This window comes from Cavia porcellus, unplaced genomic scaffold, assembly GCF_034190915.1.
Source record: "Cavia porcellus strain 051 isolate PalLab524CR breed Dunkin Hartley unplaced genomic scaffold, mCavPor4.1 scaffold_27, whole genome shotgun sequence".
Lineage (NCBI taxonomy): Eukaryota > Metazoa > Chordata > Mammalia > Rodentia > Caviidae > Cavia > Cavia porcellus.
This window is the reverse complement of record NW_026947510.1, coordinates 32,093,100-32,112,294: the sequence shown is the minus strand read 5'-3', so window position 1 is coordinate 32,112,294 and position 19,195 is coordinate 32,093,100. Positions and strand designations below refer to the sequence as shown.

At 47.1% G+C, this 19,195-nt stretch overlaps 1 protein-coding gene and 1 long non-coding RNA gene across 5 annotated transcripts; one reads left to right on the top strand and one right to left on the bottom strand.

Annotated features, from left to right (window-relative positions):
- The first annotated feature begins 2,017 nt into the window (after positions 1-2,017).
- Positions 2,018-8,585, top strand: LOC106027820 (ral guanine nucleotide dissociation stimulator-like). 2 transcript variants are annotated; one of them, XM_063238133.1, is made up of 9 exons: positions 2,018-2,205; positions 2,803-2,993; positions 3,946-4,032; positions 4,216-4,409; positions 4,549-4,670; positions 5,559-5,627; positions 5,870-5,983; positions 7,014-7,125; positions 8,416-8,585. In XM_063238133.1, exons 1-9 carry the CDS (start codon positions 2,071-2,073, stop codon positions 8,577-8,579), a joined length of 1,188 nt encoding a protein of 395 aa, XP_063094203.1. In that variant the 5' UTR covers positions 2,018-2,070; the 3' UTR covers positions 8,580-8,585. The 2 variants fall into 2 exon arrangements, with proteins under 2 accessions (XP_063094203.1, XP_063094202.1); XM_063238132.1 differs by having other exon boundaries at positions 4,216-4,457.
- LOC134473534 (uncharacterized) lies at positions 4,434-15,505 on the bottom strand. 3 transcript variants are annotated; one of them, XR_010043828.1, is made up of 4 exons: positions 15,074-15,376; positions 11,490-11,661; positions 8,863-9,021; positions 4,434-4,948 (listed from the first exon to the last, which is right to left on the bottom strand). It is a non-coding gene; the product is annotated as an uncharacterized LOC134473534 (long non-coding RNA). The 3 variants fall into 3 exon arrangements; XR_010043829.1 differs by lacking the exons at positions 4,434-4,948; positions 15,074-15,376 and adding exons at positions 7,860-8,548; positions 15,428-15,505; XR_010043827.1 differs by lacking the exon at positions 4,434-4,948 and adding an exon at positions 7,860-8,548.
- Between the last annotated feature and the right edge of the window lie 3,690 nt (positions 15,506-19,195).

Below are 19,195 nucleotides of genomic sequence, written 5' to 3'. Positions count from 1 at the left end.
TGATGCCTTGACATGCCTTGTTATAGGCAGAGTGTACTTTCTATCCCAGTCACAGGGATGTCCTGGTAAATTCCACTAGCTAGTACAATCAGAGCGAATATAATGTATGTCTGTATTCAAATAGCAAATCTACTGCATAGTTCAACTTGCAAGGGATCATCCAGAATGAGAAGAACTCTTGTGCGGAGCCAAGTAGATTCCCAGTCACTCCTAAATAGACCCTGAGCCTCCAACTAATGTCAAAATGGAAGTGTTACTGTAAACCCCTCTAGTGTTAGGCTTATTTGTGGCACAATGTGATCCATCCATAAAAGCCCTTAGAAGAGAGAGAGAAAAATTTAGAAATATCCTCTCTCTCTTCATAGTCAAGTGTGTGAATCAGGGGCTGTTACTGAGATGAGGGGAGGAACATACACATCTGTCCTCAATCAGCCACAGGTTCAGTCCAGTAATGAACTGTAGAGAGCTTGAAACTACCTTATCCTCTCTCATACTTTATTTTATTCTTTTACCTTTCCTTAGAGAACAATTCAGTCTTAATAAAGCACTGGTTGGGTGCACACAGTAGGTGTCTGTGTCATGATACAATGTGGAGCAGCACTCCTCTGGCTCAGGAGCAGGGTGACCATGTAGGGTTTGGCAGGAAAATGGAACTCAAGCAGCGTGAGAAACATATCATCATGGGGATGGGAAATATCATTACTTGGCATGCAGAACCAGAGCTTGAACATAATGTCTGCTCATGGGATGGGCCTGGCACAGAGCACTGGCAATAAAAGTATTGTGGTGGGCAGGATGATTTAGGTGGTGTTAGGATGATGTACAGGTGAGCAAAGGGCATCTGTGTGGTAGATGGTAAGATGGGCTCAACCATGCTGAGGGGGCATCTGTGCCTGAGGTCACTTTCTATGGAAACAAAGAGGTCCAAGTGTGTGAGAAGAGAGTCCTTGTGGAACAGCAACCTATGTGGGGTCTCAGTATCAGAGAGAGGTAAGAACAGCACCCACACATGTAAGGGTCTCCAGTGTAAGCTGGAATTCAGAACCTAAGCAGAGTGAGGAGGTCACCATGCACTGGATTGACCTGATGTGGTAGTGATGTCTTTATGGTACAGGCCCCAGTGTGGACAGCAGCCTTGCTGGGCATGGAGGACCTGGATGGGAAGTCAGATCCTAAGCAGTATGGTAGACTAGCCCTGGTGTGTGTTTCAGAGACTGAGTGAAATAGGGAGGCTCCCCATGCAATGGAAGAACTGTATGTAGGAAAATTAGATTTCAAACATCAAGGTTACTCAAGCCAAATACCTAGAAAGTTTCCCAATGTTTTCAAAGTGTGAAAATTATTATCTCTATAGCTGATTAATGAAACTAAATCTTAAGCCTAACTCATAACAAACTAAAACTTAAAAGTAGTCTAAAATAAATGTTAAGCACAAATCCCAAATCTTATAATGAACTCAAGCCCTAACCATAGTTATAGCTCTAGACCAAACCTAAATTTAACCATAGCACATTTCCTAAATACAAACTCAAAATCTAACTGTAATCACTGCTGTAAAGTTAATTGTAAATCATAATCCTTAAGCCAAACCCCTACCACTACTAATTTAAAACTGAGTTTAGTCCCTAACTATAACCCTAAAGTCTATCCCTGAACCCTAACCCTTCATCCGAATCTTAACCCTAAATCCTAACCAGGACACTAACATAATCTCTTAAATCTAACTTAATGCACTTGCCTGAATCCCTGATCTTTAAAATGTACCGTAAGAAGAGTGGCTGGGTCTGACTACAGGTTTGTCTTCTGTGTTGCTTAACCCAGCTGTGCATGGGGATAATGGAACCAGGTGGGATTTTTGATATTGTGCAAAGCGTGCATGGAAGGAAAACTGAGCAACCCAGGAGGCTTTTGGGGAAATCCTGGGTGAAGAACAGGTCAGTTAAGGGGACCCTAAGAGATGACCTCACTTCCTGAATGATGACATAGAGATCAGAACTCTGTTGCCAGGGGCCCCTATCTAACAGCCAACTGTAGCAAGCTTACTTGTCTGGAGAGCATGGACATAACAGGATGTTTTTGTCTTGTCTCCTGACTTCCCGAGGCTCAGGCCTCAGGAGACCGCACAGAAGAGGCTTTGGCCACATTTGGAGATCACTGGTCTCACTTCGTCCTGGACACCTGTGGCCATTTTCACTGAATCGAAAGGTGACCCATTGTTTCAACTACTCTGTGTGTGTGCTCAGGCCCTCCCTGGTGTGAGTATAGGTGTGTCATTGTGTGCCCATCCACATGTGTGTGTACTGAAAAATCTCTCCATGCCATTTGAACTTTGTTGTTTGACATACCAGTTGGCAGTTTGCTCAGGTTAAGGTTTACATCTAAACTGTCCCCTCTTTTCCCATGTGTTCAAGGTGGGGTTTGGAATGAGATTGGATCCTTCAGGTGGTTCTCATCAGTGGGTTATTATATATGAACTCATAGTTGGAGGTGCTTTCAGGAATGGAGACCTGGTTGGAGAAGGTGGGTCACTGGGGTCCCCTACAAAGTTGTATTCTTGTCCCTGCTCCTCCCTCTCATTCTGCATGGTTGCTATTGTTTGAGCAGCTTTCCTCCACCATGCTCTTCTGACATGCCATTTCCGCCTTGGACTGTTAGCAGTGAAGTAAACACTCCAAAACCGTGAACCAGAGTGAACCCCTTCTAGATTAAGTTTCAGGTGTTGATCCTTTGTTTTCAGTGATAAAAGAGACTAATAGAGCTGCTGTTTCTGTGTCTGAACCTCTGTCCTTGGTCTCACCCCAGGATAGTGCATCGAGCCAAAGCCTGGAAGTGCGTGGCTGTTTGGAAATCCTCTTCGAGGATGCACGCAGGAGCATGGTAAATGACCTAGTGCCTTCTGTGCTTCGTGGGGACATTTGGTTCCTCCACAAGTTTTTCCAAAGCTACAGATCAGTTGGAACCACACAGGAGGTGCTGGAGCTGCTGCTGAAAAGGTGTGTGTCCTACCTCATACGATGGGATGAGGGGTCATCATCTTCTGGCTGGGTCTTTGGAATGTCATGCACAGTCTACTCTGTGGAAACTGAGATGCTCAAAGAAGACCCATGGGTGTTTCCAGGAACAAGGAATCTGAGCCCAGGAAGCACCTTCCCTGGGCCGTTTATGTGTGACCGTCACACACCCTGGGGAGATGCTGATCACATTGGGTCTCACTTACCTGAGGCCTCACACAAAGCAGTCTCCCGATCTGTAAAGGAGGCTCTGCATGGCATCTGGGGGATCCCTGTCCTAGATGTAGAGCAGGAATCCTGGGGGTGATGTGAGGAGCACAGGACCAACTGAGATATCTAGGAAGAAACTGGCTGGGTTCACTGACTGCACACACACAAATGAAGCACATGGTGAAAGAAGGCTCACTTCTGGGCCATTAGCAGAAACCAGGGAAAAGAGCAGGAAAATCCCTTCACTCCTGGGCTCCGTTTCTATCTCAGAGTCAGTCAGTGGCGCAAGATGTCAGGGATAGGGACAGTCCATGTGTTACCAGTCATTCTGGTCTGCATGTTCAGGTTCACCAAGCCAAAGCAGGACAGTAAGTGTTAAGAAACAGAAAGGTCTTGTTTAAAGCCAGCTTCAAGGTGATGGAGGGGCCCTTTCCCTGAAAACACGCTGCCCAGCTGTCTCAAAATTTTTTACAGTAAAGACAGAGGGGACAGGTGTGATAAGGAGCAGTACACATTGCTGTGCTTGCTCCATTGCTCCCAGGCAGCAATGAAACTGGGCCCAGAAATTTTGGGGCCAGGTTTTCCATATTCTGTTCATTCACCTGAGCAGAGGAGAAGAGGGGTGGCATTCAGATTCTAGGTTTAAGGCTGTTCAGAGAGCCCACTTTCTCCTGTAGGAAAGAGTTCTAGCCATCACAGTCCTCTTTTTCCATGCTGGTTATAGATGTGACACCCTCATGAAGTCCTCCCGACACAGCCACATCCTGGCCTGCTTTGGCAAAGGTGGTGAACGCCAGGGCCAGCTAAGAAAGTGAGTGGGCTTTGGTTAAGAAGGGGGCTCCTGTGTCTGACTGGGGTGTAAGGGGCTGTGATGTGGGTGGGTGGAGCAAACCCTGGGTCCAACAATTGTGATTCTGCCAGCAGGGCTGAGGTCTGGGGTCCTGAGGAAGGGGAGGGCAGACCTCTGACACTGCTCTTGCCTGCCTGCCCCCAGTGCCATCTCCACCATCCTGGGCTCCTGGCTGGACACCTATCACCAGGACTTCCATGAGCCTCCGAACTTCCCATGCCTGAAGCAGCTGATGGAGTTTGTGCAGCTGCATTTCCCTGGCTCAGACCTGGAGCACCATGCCCACATTCTCCTGGCCCAGCTGCAGGACCTGGTTCCTACAGAGACTGAGTCAGAGAGTGAGGAAGGCTGGGGGTGGGGAGAGCACATCAGAGCACATGAGGAAGGTCTGGACTGGGCCCATATGGATGACGCTCCTGCCTGCACTGTGCCAGGGAATGGCTCAGAGCAGGCTGATGTTGGGAACCTTTTTTGTAGTTCTGTCATCACTTCTGGAGGAGGAGTCAGCTGTGTCACAGACTCTGGAGATGGAGTCAGACCCAGTGCCACCTGCATCAGCAGAGCCACCGGAGACTTCATCTGTGGTGACAGCAAACAAGGTGAGGGAAGAGAAACCCTACTTCTTGGTGTCCCCTTCTGACTTGATGACGGAGCAGTTAATGCTAAGAAATGCCGCAAATGGGTGAGCTCATCAGAGCAGGGCAAGGGCAGGCTTCCTGCAGGCACCTTCCATCCAGACCTGCTTTCTTTGCTGTGGAGCTTGTGTTCTTGTTCAAATCCTGTTCTACCATTGCATATCATGCAACTGGACACGTTTCTGAGTGCTGATGCCTCTGTTCCCCTCTGGGCAGCAGACTTGGAGCAGGTTCTTTCTCCCCTAGGATAGACATGCAAAAAGCAGTAAAGACAGGCTCTACAGGCCTGGCCCTTGGGGCATGATGCTTAGTGTAGTATCTTTGGGACATTCCTGTCTCCCAAAACACTTCAACAAACTCAGTATTCATTAGACACCTGAAAAGCATGGGAACCTGCAGACCATACCCAATGAAGCCCCCATGCACCCATGCAAATGAACATGGAAACAGACTTAGGTGGAGGCACAAGGTGTGCCTGGTTTCAGAGCCCTGTGCCAAGTTCTTGCATAAACACTAGGCAGAGAAACTGCCTCTCTCTTTTCTTGCTGTCATGCCATCATCCTGCAGTGTAGTATGCAATGAGGATCAGGCCTGCCACGGTGCTGGCTCCACCTCTGGGGTCAGACCTGGTCCTTTCTGTTACCCAGTGTTATGAAACATCCTCTCCTATCCACCATGTCATGGTGGTTGAAGCAGCACTCAGTGTTTCCATGAGTGTTGACTCACAGACCCAACTAACAAAGCTCCAACCCCAGGCCCTGGGCTCTATCCTGGCCTGGGTTACACCTGGTCCCAGGGAGACAAGGAGGCAAAGAACACCTGGATCTCATTGTCTGTACCTCTGTCCTCCAGGTCTACAGTGAGAGTCACGTCCCCTCTTCCCATGGGGACTGCAGGACAACAGCTCTGGACGGGGCCCAGGTAGAACAGCTCTGGACTGATGAGGCTGGGTTGTGCTACAGGAGGTGCCCTAGGACTTCTGATGGCCAGGAAAACAACAAGACCTGCTCTGCTTTCCTTAGTAGCCCCAGGACCCCCTCCACCTTGCATGAAAGAACCCAGGATCCTGAATAGAGCCCCTAAAAGCCCCTGAGCTGGCTGCCATTAGGGGTTGGGGGGGGCTGTAGGGTCATCAACTCTGCTGATAGGTTTGTCCTCCACAGATCAAGGAGCAGGTCCCTCAAGTTGGGCCTCTCTACAACCAGCAGGTGGGTGACTCCTGCATCATCAGGGTCAGCGTGGAGAAAGCCAACGGAAACATGTATAAGAGTATTCTGGTGAGCAGGCAGTAGAGGCTCCTCTGAGGGCCACACCTAGCCAGGGTTCAACACATACTGAACACCATATATGCTTCTGCCCTTCTGGAGTTGCCCTTCTAGTGAGTGAGGACAGCTGGAAAGGAAGAAAATAGTCGACTCCAGCACTCTGTGCCTAAGCTAAGAGGAGAGGAGAGCTGCTTACCTGACCCCAGGAGGTTTTGGGCTGCAGTTAGGGGGGATCCAAGAACTGGGGTGCGGGAGTAGGAACCAGGAGGATATCAGGCAAGGGTTCCTGGGTCATGCTGTGCTGTGAGAACACTGGTTTTTCTCAGAGGGACACAGAACTGCTGGGGGGCAAAGCCACTCAGGGCAGCAGTGACTTTGGGGCTCTCTGTCAGGGAAGAGCTGCTGCCAGAAAGGAAAGGAGGCTCCTTGGGAAGCTGCAGCTAGGAGAGAAGGGTACAAGTAGCGTGATGAACTTGGAGCTGGACAGCAATGTCTGTGTGGGCATCACTTGAACATGGGCCAGCAGGGCTGTTCATACCATCTATGTGTACATGGAGCAGGGCTCCTCCCCTGCCGGTCACTCTCTGGGTGATGAAGAGTCATTTGCAAATGTGACACTATCCACACAGGCCAGGTGCCACCATCTGTGCTCTGGCCCTTGGAGTCCAGGCATCCAGGGTCCAGTCTGTGTCATGCACTGGTGCAGTCTGCAATGAGGATCAGGCCTGCTGTGGTCCTGGCTCCTCCTCTGGGGTCAGACCTGGTCCTTTCTGTTACCCAGTGTTATGAAACATTATTTCTGAGTGCAAGCAGCTTTCCAAGGTGGCATGGAGTTCTGCGTGAGCTGCTGTAGGCAAAGGGGCTGGGGATGTGTGGGATGAAGCCCTGCACATTAAATGGGGAGCAGGAGAAGGGAAGAGGCCCCTAAACCCAGGAGAGCCTCTCGGCTCAGTGCTGCAGCACCATGGAGAATCCTTGCTACTGCACCCTGGGGGAGCTATAGGAGAGCCTGCTCTGAGGGACTGTCCCTCCCTTAATCCAGGTGACCTGCAATGATCGGACTTCCACTGTCATCCGGAAGGCTATGGAGAAGCACTTCATAGATGATGACCCTAAATATTATGAGCTTCTGCAGACTGTTTCTGACAGAGAGAGTAAGTCAGAGTGTGGCCAGGATGATGGTGGAGTGACAGGATTAGCACTGCCCCCAGCCACAGGCCTGTAGCCCCTGGCTCTGTGCAGAAAGTCAGCAGGCACAACACACAAAGCCTCCTGCCAGAAAGGCTCTTGACCCCCTTTTAATCCATTGTTCTCCCAGGAGCTCCTGGTCCTCTCTGCTCCTTTGTCCTCTGCTGGGTGTTAACTTACAGGTCAAAGCCAATTCAGTGAGAAGAGCCAAGGGTTGTCCCAGGGGGCAGGGTGGCCACATGGTCCCAGAAAGGAATGCCTGCTTGCTAAGAGGAAAACATGTTTCTGAAAGAATGGGTGCTGCCATGGACTGAAGCATTCTGTGTGAAATACAAGTCTGAGACAGGAGAGGTACCCATTTTAGAAACCAACTCAATGTGTTAGAACTGGGAGGGAGACAGAACCCAGAACAAGCACAGGCTCCAAGACACTGGGCAGGTTCCCAGCCCTCTGCTCTTCCATCCTCCTCCCCTGAAGGAGAGCAGAATGACCAGCGGTTCACCCACCGACAGAGAAGCACATTCTATATCTGTGCAAGTGTTGTCAATGCAGTGTGTTCTTTCCAGTGTGGCTGGATGCACACAGCTGCCATTAGTGCAGACTATCAGTAGGGACAACCAGCATCACTAGAATTATATCATAAATGGTCTTGAATCTTCCTGTACCACTGTGGTTAAGCAGACATGGTAGGAGGCTCCTGTTGCAGAAAATCAACACTGAGTCTTGGGGAGATTCAAGTGGAGACAGAGCTGCCCAAGTCCTCTCAGCACTGGCTGACAGCTCACTCTAGGCCAGAGGAGAGGGGTGGGGAAGAGTCCAGAGGAAGGACTTTTTGGAACCTAAGATAAACAGGATGTGGAGGCCCCCTGAGGCCTGCCCCAGGAAACCTGTGGTGGGGCCTGCTCCTAGGCAGAGCTTTCCAGAGTCCCAGGCAGCATTCAGCGGGTGCCTTGGGCTCTGGAAAGCCTACTTCTAGAGTCCTGACCAGTAAAGACCTACAGTCCTCATGACAGAGTGAGCCTTTTCCATTTCCAGGCTGAGCTGGGACATTCTGGGTCCAAAACCCCTTTCAAATGAGAAGTCCTTGTGTTGTATCAGGTCTACCACACAGTCAGTCCTCAGGAGGTGTCCTAGATGGAGCTGGAGCTGGACTAGAGGGCTTGCAGGTCTTTCCTGGAGGAAGATTTCCAGAGCTGGGGGTGCTTGGAAGGATCTCCCATGAGCACCGTTGACCAGCTCTCTGCTCAACCCCACAGTGATAAAGATCCCCGAAGACAGCAATATCTTTTATGCCATGAAGTCCAACGGCCTGTATAACTTCATCCTAAAACAGCGGACATTCCTCAGCTGGCTGGATGTCAGTTATGGAGCCTTGCCCATCCTTCGTCACTGGAAGGAAAGAGGACTTAAAGCTTTTTAAAGGCACACAATAAAGTCATCATGGTGGTATCTGGCTGGATGAGAATGATCCAGGTTCCCAGGTTCCCATCTGCTTACCTGGAAGCCCAGGGCACTCCACACTCAGGTATCACCCCAAACTTTCCTACCCTTGAGTCAGTAACTATCACTTAGCAGGTTCACCCAGTCTCTGAAAATAGATGTTTCTCCATTGTTTCCCATAGTTAGGTTTTAAAAATTTAATTTTCTGTTGTGTGAAACCAAGCTGGGAAATTTACTTACATTATCTACACATAAACACATACCTGAAACTATTACACTCAAATTTCCCCTTGGGATCAGGATTTTCTTTTAGCCTTTTCCATAAGCAAGCAGATTGGAATCTAGTACTCTTCCTCCTGGGGCCAGGACAGTTTCATGCTCAAAAACATTGAGAAGCACAAGTTCTGTGTGCAGTGCATCTTCTGGGTTGGAGAAAAAAAAAAAAAAAAAACAGGAGAAAAGAGAAGCATGACTGATTCTTGATCTGGAAGAGGACAGGAGATTCCATGTGATGGGGACAGTCCTACAGAATCTATCAGTGAGATCATATCTGCTACTATAGACTCTTCATACCAGTGACAAATTTTCTCTGTGAACATTTAACCAGGGACAAGGCAGCAGGGCTGGAGCAGCTCAGGGCTGTAATGGAGTTTAATGTGGTCAGCAATTCCCTTAACCAGAAACCAAAGCACTGGATCCTGCTGGGGCTGGTAGGTCTTCAGAATGTGTTCTCTCATCAGCCTCCCCGAGTGCCAAAAGAATATATCACAGGGCTCGTCTGCAACCTGAAGCACAAAACCCTTGCTTTAATTAAATAGGGCTGTGTCACTGGTGGCGGATCTTTCCATATGTTCCCGTCCCAAGTGTCTCCATAGGCAAATCCATGCCCATGCACAGCATCATATGATTCCTGCTATCTGGCCAGCTGACCTTTCTAGCACCTTCTTCTACTCCCTATGAAGAACCTGTGTTCCTTCCCTCCTGCAAAGAGCTGGGGTCACCATGCCTTTGTTTAGTGTGTGTCACCTTCAGTTGCACCAGATCTGGTGTTCACTGCTGTATTCTGCACTTTCAAGTCCGTTTCCAGTGACCACATCACTAGGTTGCTACTCAGAAGCCTCCTACTCTTCTCCAAGGTGCCAGTCCTGGGGCAGTGCTGGTCCACACAGCAGAGCAGAGATTGAAGTCTTTGGAGTTTCCTCACAGACCAGTGAGAGACCTCAGGCACTGGCTCCTGTCCTCAAGCCTTGTACTGTCTCTCTCACAGAGGTATAGTCACTGAACCAGGTCAGATGGCTGTCATGATGCCTAAGTGCCTAGGTGGCACGTGAAGAAGTAGCCAGGCCCCTCTCCTCCCTGTCATCAGCATCCACATTAGGTGACAGGAGCCACATGGCATTATATAGTGTTATCCATACAACCAGGTCTTGAGCCAAATTGACTGCAAGTCCTGCGAGCTTCAGTTATCTGTCAGGACTGAAGCCCCTGTGTCTTCACTGAATACCTATTTCCAGGACTAGAGGCTCCTATGACCAAAAGTCACCCAATTTTCCAAAGGTGGGCAGAGGAGGGACTGAGATGGGCGAGCACACAGCACACTACCTATCTTCACTGTCACAACGTATACCAGGCAAATTGCTCCATAGCCCACACTGACCTGACTTGAGGTCAGTGGCAGCTGGAAGGGCAAAGTGAGGGGACAGGAAGCAAGGCTGGTCCCCCCGCCCCGTATCACCTTCCCCCTACCTCTGTCCTGCAGCCAGCCTCATCCTCACTCTCACTCAGGGCTCAGGGAGTCATCTGAGGCCCTGTCCTGCCACTTCTGCTTGCCCAAATCCTGGGCTATGTCCCACCCCCAGGAAGCACCTGGCAGGGCAGGCAGGGCATGTTTCAGACCTTGGGGTCACCTGAGCCTGGTAGAAGTGGCCAAAACCAGGTATGAAGCCACCATCCTGCACAGCTGGCGAGCTGCTGACTGGGCTGCTGCTGGCCACAGCTCAGGGCACCCAGCATGAATGGAAGGGTCACACAAGGGCCTTTTCCTTAAAGGGAAAAGAAGGTGTGTACTTGGCTCAGGACACTGACCACCCCAGGCTTTGACCCATATGTAACTGACTAGCGCTTCAGGTGCTTCCAAGGAGCCCCTCATAAACTCCCAGTCCCAAACTTTCCCTTGGGGCAATCACAACATGTTTCATTTCTTTGTGGAAGTCATCCCACTCTGTTCCTCTGTGATGTTGGACTAAACTCAATCTCCAGCTTGGACTGAAGCTCCCCTTGTTTGAGTCCTCAGAACCCAGGACCAAGACTGCACCTCTCACTCAGCAGGTGCTCGACAGGTGCCCGCTGAATCACGTGTGAAATAAGCTGCATGACTAACCTCCTTGGGTTAGAGACCTGAGTGGGGAAACAAGAGATCCAGGAACCTGTTTCAGGGCTGTAATCTCCCTACAGTGTCTGCTGCCCTCTACAGAGATTGACTTACTCAAGGGAACCCCATGTACCACACACTCATCCTGCTCATCTGCACATGACGTACATGTCTGTGTTTAGGGATACCCACACAGACTGCTCTCAGCTCCTAGTTCAGGTGACATTTGAAGTCACTGTAGAGTTCAAGAGTCAGTGGCTGGAAAAGTAGATACAGGTAAGTTCACTGACTTAAGTTTCTTCCACTTAAAAGTGAATGCCTTCCTTTCTGTACAAACTTCACAATATTATTATGGCAGATGTGGCCCACCTGGCACCTCCTTCATCAACATCCATGCAGGGGGCATGCACTTCAGTCATGACTTGGAGCCAAGTATGGGTGAGATAATTCAGACATAGGCTTTGCTCTCGGGGCTTCCACATCCAGGAGGGGGGGTGTATGAGAAGATAGGCAGCATACCTGGGCAGACTGAGTGGCAGTCCAGGCAGACTTCCTGGAGGAGGCAGGTTTGGGCCTAGTTTTCAAGTCTGTATGCAGAGAAGAGGCAAAAGGTGCCAGTCTTCCATCCCTGAGTTCCCAAGAGGTGGGAGACTTATGACTACAGAGGTGTATGCTTCTGTTGCAGGTTGTCCTGTAGCAGAAAGACATCTGGATAAGAAGAGAGAGAGGCCTCCTCCAAAGTTCCAATCAGAAAACTGCTGGCCCTTCATCCTTAGGTGTATGGCTAGTGATTCACAAGCTGGAAGGGACAGCAGGAGTTGCTGTGGGATAGGGTGGGGATGGCCTGTTCTCCCCTTTCCTCTACGGGCTTTCTAAGGAGCCCTAGAGGGTTCAGGGGGCTATGGCATCAGGGCACTCGGACCCCGAGAGCAGACTCAGTCTGCTAAATGCTGACATTCACTTTCCAACTCTGCCTGTCCAAGCACAGAGTGGTTCCTCCAAACCACCAGCAGCAGGTGTCACACACACTAAGATTTAAACCTCGCTGACAGTCTTGGATCTGAGGGCAAGGCCAGTGGAGGAAGCAGAGCTCCAGCCAGCACTGTCAGTAACAGGAACAGGCTGTTTCCCAGACTCCTGCTCAGGGCCACGTGGAGCAGCGGGCAGGGTCCTCAGCGAGTCCCTGACTCAGCACCCTGCCTCTGCCCACCTCACTGATGAGGAACATCGTGCTCAGGAAATTTAAAGACGTCACCAAGACCCCGTGACTGTAAGGACTGGAGCTGCTCCTTTGGCCTGCAGCCTCCATGCAGCTGCCCAGTTCAGTCCCTTTCCTTTGTGCCTTTCCTGCTTCTCATGAGGTCTGCTGTCTCCTAGCAGCTGCTGGGGGTAAGTGGGATGCTTGGCACCACATCCCTTCCCTGCACTGCCCTTCTCCTCTGGGAAGCGACCCCTGCTCTGCTTGACAGAAGCCCCACAGCACAGGCAGAACTCAGCCTGCAAGCAAGGCTGCTGCCCTGTCTGTCCACATCCAGGACACGACGTCCCTTTGCTTAAGGACACAGCAGGCAGCACTCTGGGGAAAAGGTGTGTTTTCTTCATTCTACCATAGAAGGTGGGGATATTGGCTAGGCATTTGCTCCTTATCACAGCCGTGGGTGCACGGGGATGGTTCTTATGTCACTCAGTCCCCAGCAAGGCCCAGAGAGACAGACTGGGGTGAGAGTAAGAGCACTGGCTAAGGAACTAGGCTATTGAGTAAGCTTCTGACTTCTGTTTCTCCTTGCTGTGTGACCTGAAGCAGGTTACTCAACCTTTCTGGGCTTCAGTTCCTCAATTACCAAAGAGAACATGAACATGCAGAAGGCTTGGTGCACACCAGCCATACTGTGGGAAAACTCAGTTCTAGGGGTGCTGGCCTGACCCTCACAGGGTGAGGTGCTAACAGCAGAGCTGGGCTCACCCTGTTCTGGCTCAGCAAAAACCACTTTCTACTGGCTGTGGCCTCTTAAACACAAGACAGACTGAATCTTTTATCCAGTGCTGACTAGAGACAGCACAGAAAGACTAGTTAAAAAGGAGACCTGGATCAAAGATTGGTGAAAGGAGCTACAGCATTAGAAACTCACACAAAATCCTGATTGCAACTCATCCCTGAAAATGTCCCAAGTAGTTTTCTTCTAGGCCCAGTGGCCCACGTTCTGTACCAGGGTAATGAAAACTTCAGTCTCCACAAGTCAGACCTTCACGCCCCTCATGACTCAACACGGTACCCAAGTGTCCTCCTTCTCCTTCGTCCTGATACAGACTTCCCATCCCTTTCCTGGGATGTGGCTAACCCAGGATCCATTCTTGCCAAAGAAGTGCTCCAGAGAAGCAGAGACGGATAAAGGTCCAGCTTGGGCTTAACCTTGCTGCAAACACAAAGCAGGAAGACACAACAACTCCCTGGAAAGGAGGTGTGGCTGAAGGGGGTCTGTGAGTGATGAAGAGCCACCAGGCACTGGCAGGGCACAGGGAGGCAACATGGTGTCACATATGGCTGGCTGTGATACCACCATCACTTGCGGTTGGAGGAAGTCCCTTTAGGGAAACTCTGAGGAAGCCTCATAGGTCCAGCAAAAGGCTGGAGTGGCTTACACTGAAGCACTATGCTGGCTTCCACATATCACTTCTATCTGTATCCGCAGTGCTACCTGCGCCTGCCAAATTCTGTGCAAGAAATTATCCCACAGCACAGGGGAGGAACAGTGTTCACTACATGGGATGACTTTAGCTTCATTCAGCTCCGTGGAAAATGGAACACCAGACTTTTGGCTCTAGCTGCCTTCCTGGGACCTGAGTCTCAGGACAGGAGAGGTAAGCAGGGCTTCCATGCAGATTCCAGTAAGAAGTGACAGTCCCGCTCCCACAGCAGGAAGGCATGACTTAGCCCCGCTGCATCTCCTGGGTGTCAGTGTCTCAAAAATCCAAATGTCAAGACACTGAACACTTTTCTCCCCATTTCCATGATGACAGAATTCCAATACCAGAAATCAGGAGCTTGAGCCTAGCTGGGCCACTCCAGTTGCACTGATAGACTGGATACAGGATAAGGGACAGAAAGAGGCTTGTCTCACTCTCTCCAGACCTTGTTGCATTTGCTGTCTTATGCTGCCATGAACTGTTGTTGTCTGTTGTAAGGCACCACCCTGCCTTGGAGCCAGCTGCTTATGGACTGAAACCTCCGCAAACTGTGAGCTAAATAACCCTTTCCCCCTTTAACTTTGCTTGTCATGTATTTTGCTCAGCAAAGAGAACAGTAACTGATAATACATAATATTAATTATATGATATCAAGTTATATGCAGGTATAAAATATTCACATTATATCAAAATCCAAAGAAACACATGCCTACGATTTTAAAACACCAACTTGTAATACATTTACATAGTTTCATAATGCTTTAAAGAGAATTACTGTCCTGCATATATGGGCTATTAACTACATAATTCTTTGACATTTTTACTTCATCCTGTATTCACTATCATGCAAGATTTTCATGCTGTGTAGCTTTCTATTATTTTGAAATAAACAGATTTTAATAATAACTATGAATGATTACGAACTTATTTAGTTAGGTTGTGTATTTTAGTTATTTCCATAAACTTTTAAATAAATTATATTTTATAGATTTAAAATTTTCATAGCTTTCTACATTTGTAATGTTAAAGTCTTAGTCTAGATCAATTATGGTGAACCTTTGTCAGTTTTCAATGATACAAATAGCACTACATGGCACATGGGGTATTGTTTCACCACCACTGGCCTGGATGTAATTTTTTGTTGTTAAACTAACATTTTATTGCTGTTGAGATTGAAAATCATAGTATTCAAACTCCTAATTATTTTAATGATTCTTTTCTTTATGGATCACTAATATTTCATTTAACATTAGAATAGTATGATGCATTTATGTTTTGAAATAATTTTGTCTTCTTTTTACATATTACAGATAGTTTTGATTATTTTTTAAAATGCATTAAATTTCTTTTCAATATATTACTTGTTTTGACAAAAAATGTCCAGAACACATGAAACATAACGCACTGAACACACTTACATTTATCACTGAACCAGGAAATAATTTTTCTCAATCCCTCTTTTCTAGTTATATTTTCCTCTTCTTTTCCACCTATTTGCTGCTGTCTCCAAAGGTGATGTCTTTAAGAAAAAGAAACTTGAGGTGATGCATTTCCAATATGAAACCAGTTAAACTCTGAGGAGAAAGTTACTGCCAGTTTTCTAACTGCCTGCCAAAGTCATGGCTTTGGAGGGGCTCTGGCTATGCAGGACCTTGGGGAAAGATAAAAAATAGCTAGAAAACCTTTCTAGAACGCGAGTAGGAGTAAGGAAAGGGAGAAGAAAAGCATTTTCTAGCTAAAGTTAAGTAGAATAGTAATGAATTGCAAGTCACCTGAAAGCACTACAAGGAATTGGGCTTCTCAGAAAGTCCCAGGGTCAGGAACACACAGCGCTGTGAAGAAATCCAAATTCAAATTGGAAGAGGAACTGGGGAACTGAGGAAGTGATGAAAAGATGAGTCACATCTGGTGGGGAAAGACTGTGTCTCCCCGGGTGCTGGGCCAGTGAGGAACAGAAGGAAGGGAAGGGAGCATCTGCTTGCTGGGTTTCAAGGCTCCTGTCCCTAACTCGGGTTGCAAGACTGACTGCATGAAAACTGAGCTTGCCTTCCCTCTTCTTTCTGCCTCTCAGCCCAGTCTTTGGGTCTGGCGAAATGAATGCATTTCTCACAAATCTGTGTTCTGCATCAGACATTTGTCATGAATGGACTTTCTAAATAGGTAGATAAATTTTGTACCATTTAGTTCTGCTTGTTTTCAAGCAATGTAAGATAATAAACTGCGTTTACTATTTTGGCTTTTGGTTTTACTTTTCAATGTTATATTCCTAAATTTTATTTCTGCTGCAGTTGCTATGATTGATTGTTTTCACTCATGTCAAATATCTCCTCTTTCATAAGCATTCTCCATGGATGAACCTGTACTCCGTCAGCAGACCCGCGAATTCCCCATTACTGATTCCCCACGCGCTGCATGCGCTCCGGGTGTTGTGCACCGGGCCGCGCGGGAGGCTGTGGAAGCAGCAGGCGGAGGACGCAGATGTCTGCAGTCTCGGATAGGAGGCTGCCCAGTCCCGCAGCAGTGCCACCTCCCCGAGCCTGGCCGCAGGGTCCGGAGCGTGGGCGGTGCTTCGTCCTCGGCCGCCTGGAACTGGCTGCTCCGGCAAAGCGCAGCTCCGGTCTCCAGGGGGCGCCCTTGCGGCAGCCACCGCCAGACCGGTGCAGACCCTGAGCCATCTGCGAGCGTTTCCGGCCTCTCCGCCTGGTCCCCACAGGCCAGCAACTCCGAAAACTGAACTCAGGGCCCTTGCATTGCACTGCACCCTCCGTCTTCCTTCTTTCCTAGGCTGGGATTTGCAATCCTCTTCCCTCAGATTCTGAGTACTGGGATTAAACGGGTTTAAATGTGGTTTCCTTTATTTCCATCCTATCAATGTAAAGCAGCTGCTGTGGCCCACCTCCTGTAGGAAGGGCTTCGGTAAAACAGGAGCTCCTCCCAAATGGAAGGAAGCTGCCGTGAGTGGGAGACGAAGGCGCCGAAGAGCTAAGTGGCAAGTGATGAGGATGTGACTGTACTAGGGCTTTTTCCTGTTATGCCCAAGGCACAACGGCTGATGCTGTGAGGAATAAGGAAGAGTTTGCACTGTGCATAACCTGGGCAAACAATTTAAATGTATAGATCTATGTTGAGAGAAAAACGTACATTTCATAATAGATTCTATTAATTCTTTATTGTTTTTACTATTAAAATCGATTTTCTTATGTAGCCGACTGTAGTATGTTCAGTAATTTCACTTCCTGTTTTCCTCTCTGGACAGCAATTAGCTAAAACATGAAGTCTTGGCCATCAGAACATAAGCGGATTGTAGTTAGTTTCACAGACTTCTGGTTCTATTCACAGATTTTTCAGTTACAGGAAGTTTTGTCAAGACAACCAGAAATTAATGGATCCAGAGAAGAAAAAAACTAAATGTGTGTGTGTGATTTAAATTGTTACCAGCATAAAACAAACTCATAACTATAAAATATGTTATCTAACCCTTATGGCAATCAGAAGAAACAACCTTGTAATGGCTATATACAAGGTAAAGAAAAATATCAAAGACTGCCACTATATCAGTATAAATTCATTAAATTAATATAAATTTATTACTAAATTAGTAATTACTAAATTAGTTATAAATTTATACTAAATTTATAGCAGAAATTTTGTAAATAAAGCTCCAAATTGTTATTTTGAACTTAAAAATACAACGAAGTCAACCAGAAAGGTTTTGATGGCTAGTGCAGATGTATATTCTATAGAATAATTGATGTATAAAGCTACAGCTAATTTTGTGATGTATATAATGTGAATTAACTAACAGCCAGAGGAACTATGTGGAATAACCTGCAATTAATTATTGAACAGTGCCACTAAATACACACAATACCAAATAGCTGCAGCTTAGAAAGATTCCTCCTGTGGAGAATTGGGAATCATGTTTGTTGAAGGAGACCCACACTGGCCAAGACTGATACTGTTAAAATCTTGCTCTCTGTCCCATTTTTATCTTAAAAAGACATTTTAATGAATTTATGACGGTTTTGCAAAAAGGGTACATTTTTAATGACTTTGGGGAAAATATTCACTTATGAAACCACTGCCACTGTCAAGGCCAGGAGCAAACATCACTTCTCTAAGTTTCCTTGCTGCTTACTTTAATTTTTTTTTGTAATAACCCTTAACAAGTTGTACCATTTTAGCAATTTTTAGGTATGCAAGGCAGTACTGGTAATTTGTCATCATATAATTACTTTCTTGGTTGCTTTTCACGATTTTGGATCGGAAGTCTAGGGCTGGGTATTTAACTCAATGGCATAAGCACCTGCCTTGCAAGTGTACCATGGTGAGTTCAATCCCGGGAACCAAAAAAAAAAAAAAAAAAAAAGTCTCTCAAGTCTGAGATAAATGTAGCTGCCCCTGCTCTCTGTTGGCTACTGGTGACACGGGATATCATTTTTATCTCTATTTTAGGACTAAATGTGTCATTAATGCTAAAATGAGTCTCATGTAGAAAGCATATTGTTGAATTTGGTTTTAAGTAATCCATTCTGCTACTCTATGTGTTTTACTGGATGACAACACATTTACATACTTGTCTTTTTCTGGGGGATGATGTGCTGTGGATTGAACCCCGGTCCTGTGCTTGCCAGATAAATGTGCTTGCCTGGTTTTCCATTTGCAGTTAATATAAACATTTAAAGTAATTATTGATATATATATATATATATATAAGGACTTCCTACTACTATTAAGTTAATAATTTTCACTATTTGTTGGAGCCTTGCACACTACATTTTGTGTTCTGATATAGTGGCAGTCTTTGATATTTTTCTTTACCTTGTATATAGCCATTACAAGTTTGTTTCTTCTGATTGCCATAAGGGTTAGATAACATATATTATAGTTGTGAGTTTGTTTTATGCTGATAACAATTTAAATCACACACACATTTAGTTTTGTTCTTCTCTCCACTTTTTGTGTTACTGATATCAAAAGATACATCTGGACAAAGTTCTAGAGTCTGAGTTTTGACCAATATTTAAGCTGGCTTGTTGTTTTACCTCCATTTTAGATGGCTCATATTGAGAACTAAGACTTGTGGTTGAAAGCACCTGCTCTGTGGGGAGAATAGAGTTGAGTCCAAACACAATAGAAGCCATTAGCACAGTAACTGGGAACAAGCTGTTGGTGCTGAGGGTGCCAATGGCTGGGCTGTGGAAAAGAGCTTTATTTCACTGTTTATCCCATGTTTTACTTTGATTTGATGCAGTCTTTGGGACTGCAGAAATTCTAGGTAGAAAATTCATAGTTGTATTCATCAAAAGTATATGTGTGGGCAGGTGTGGTGGCATGCGCTCATAATCCCAGCACTCTGGCAGGCTGAAGCAGGTGGATCACAAGTTTGAGCCCAGCGTGGGGATTCTAGTGACTTGGTGAGACCCTGACTCAAAACTAAGAAATAAAAATGAGGATGTGAGTGCCTGTAAGGACCCTGGGTTCAATTCTCAGTACTGCTAAAAACAGTGTCTGTGTTTCCCTTACATAAGACCTATGTC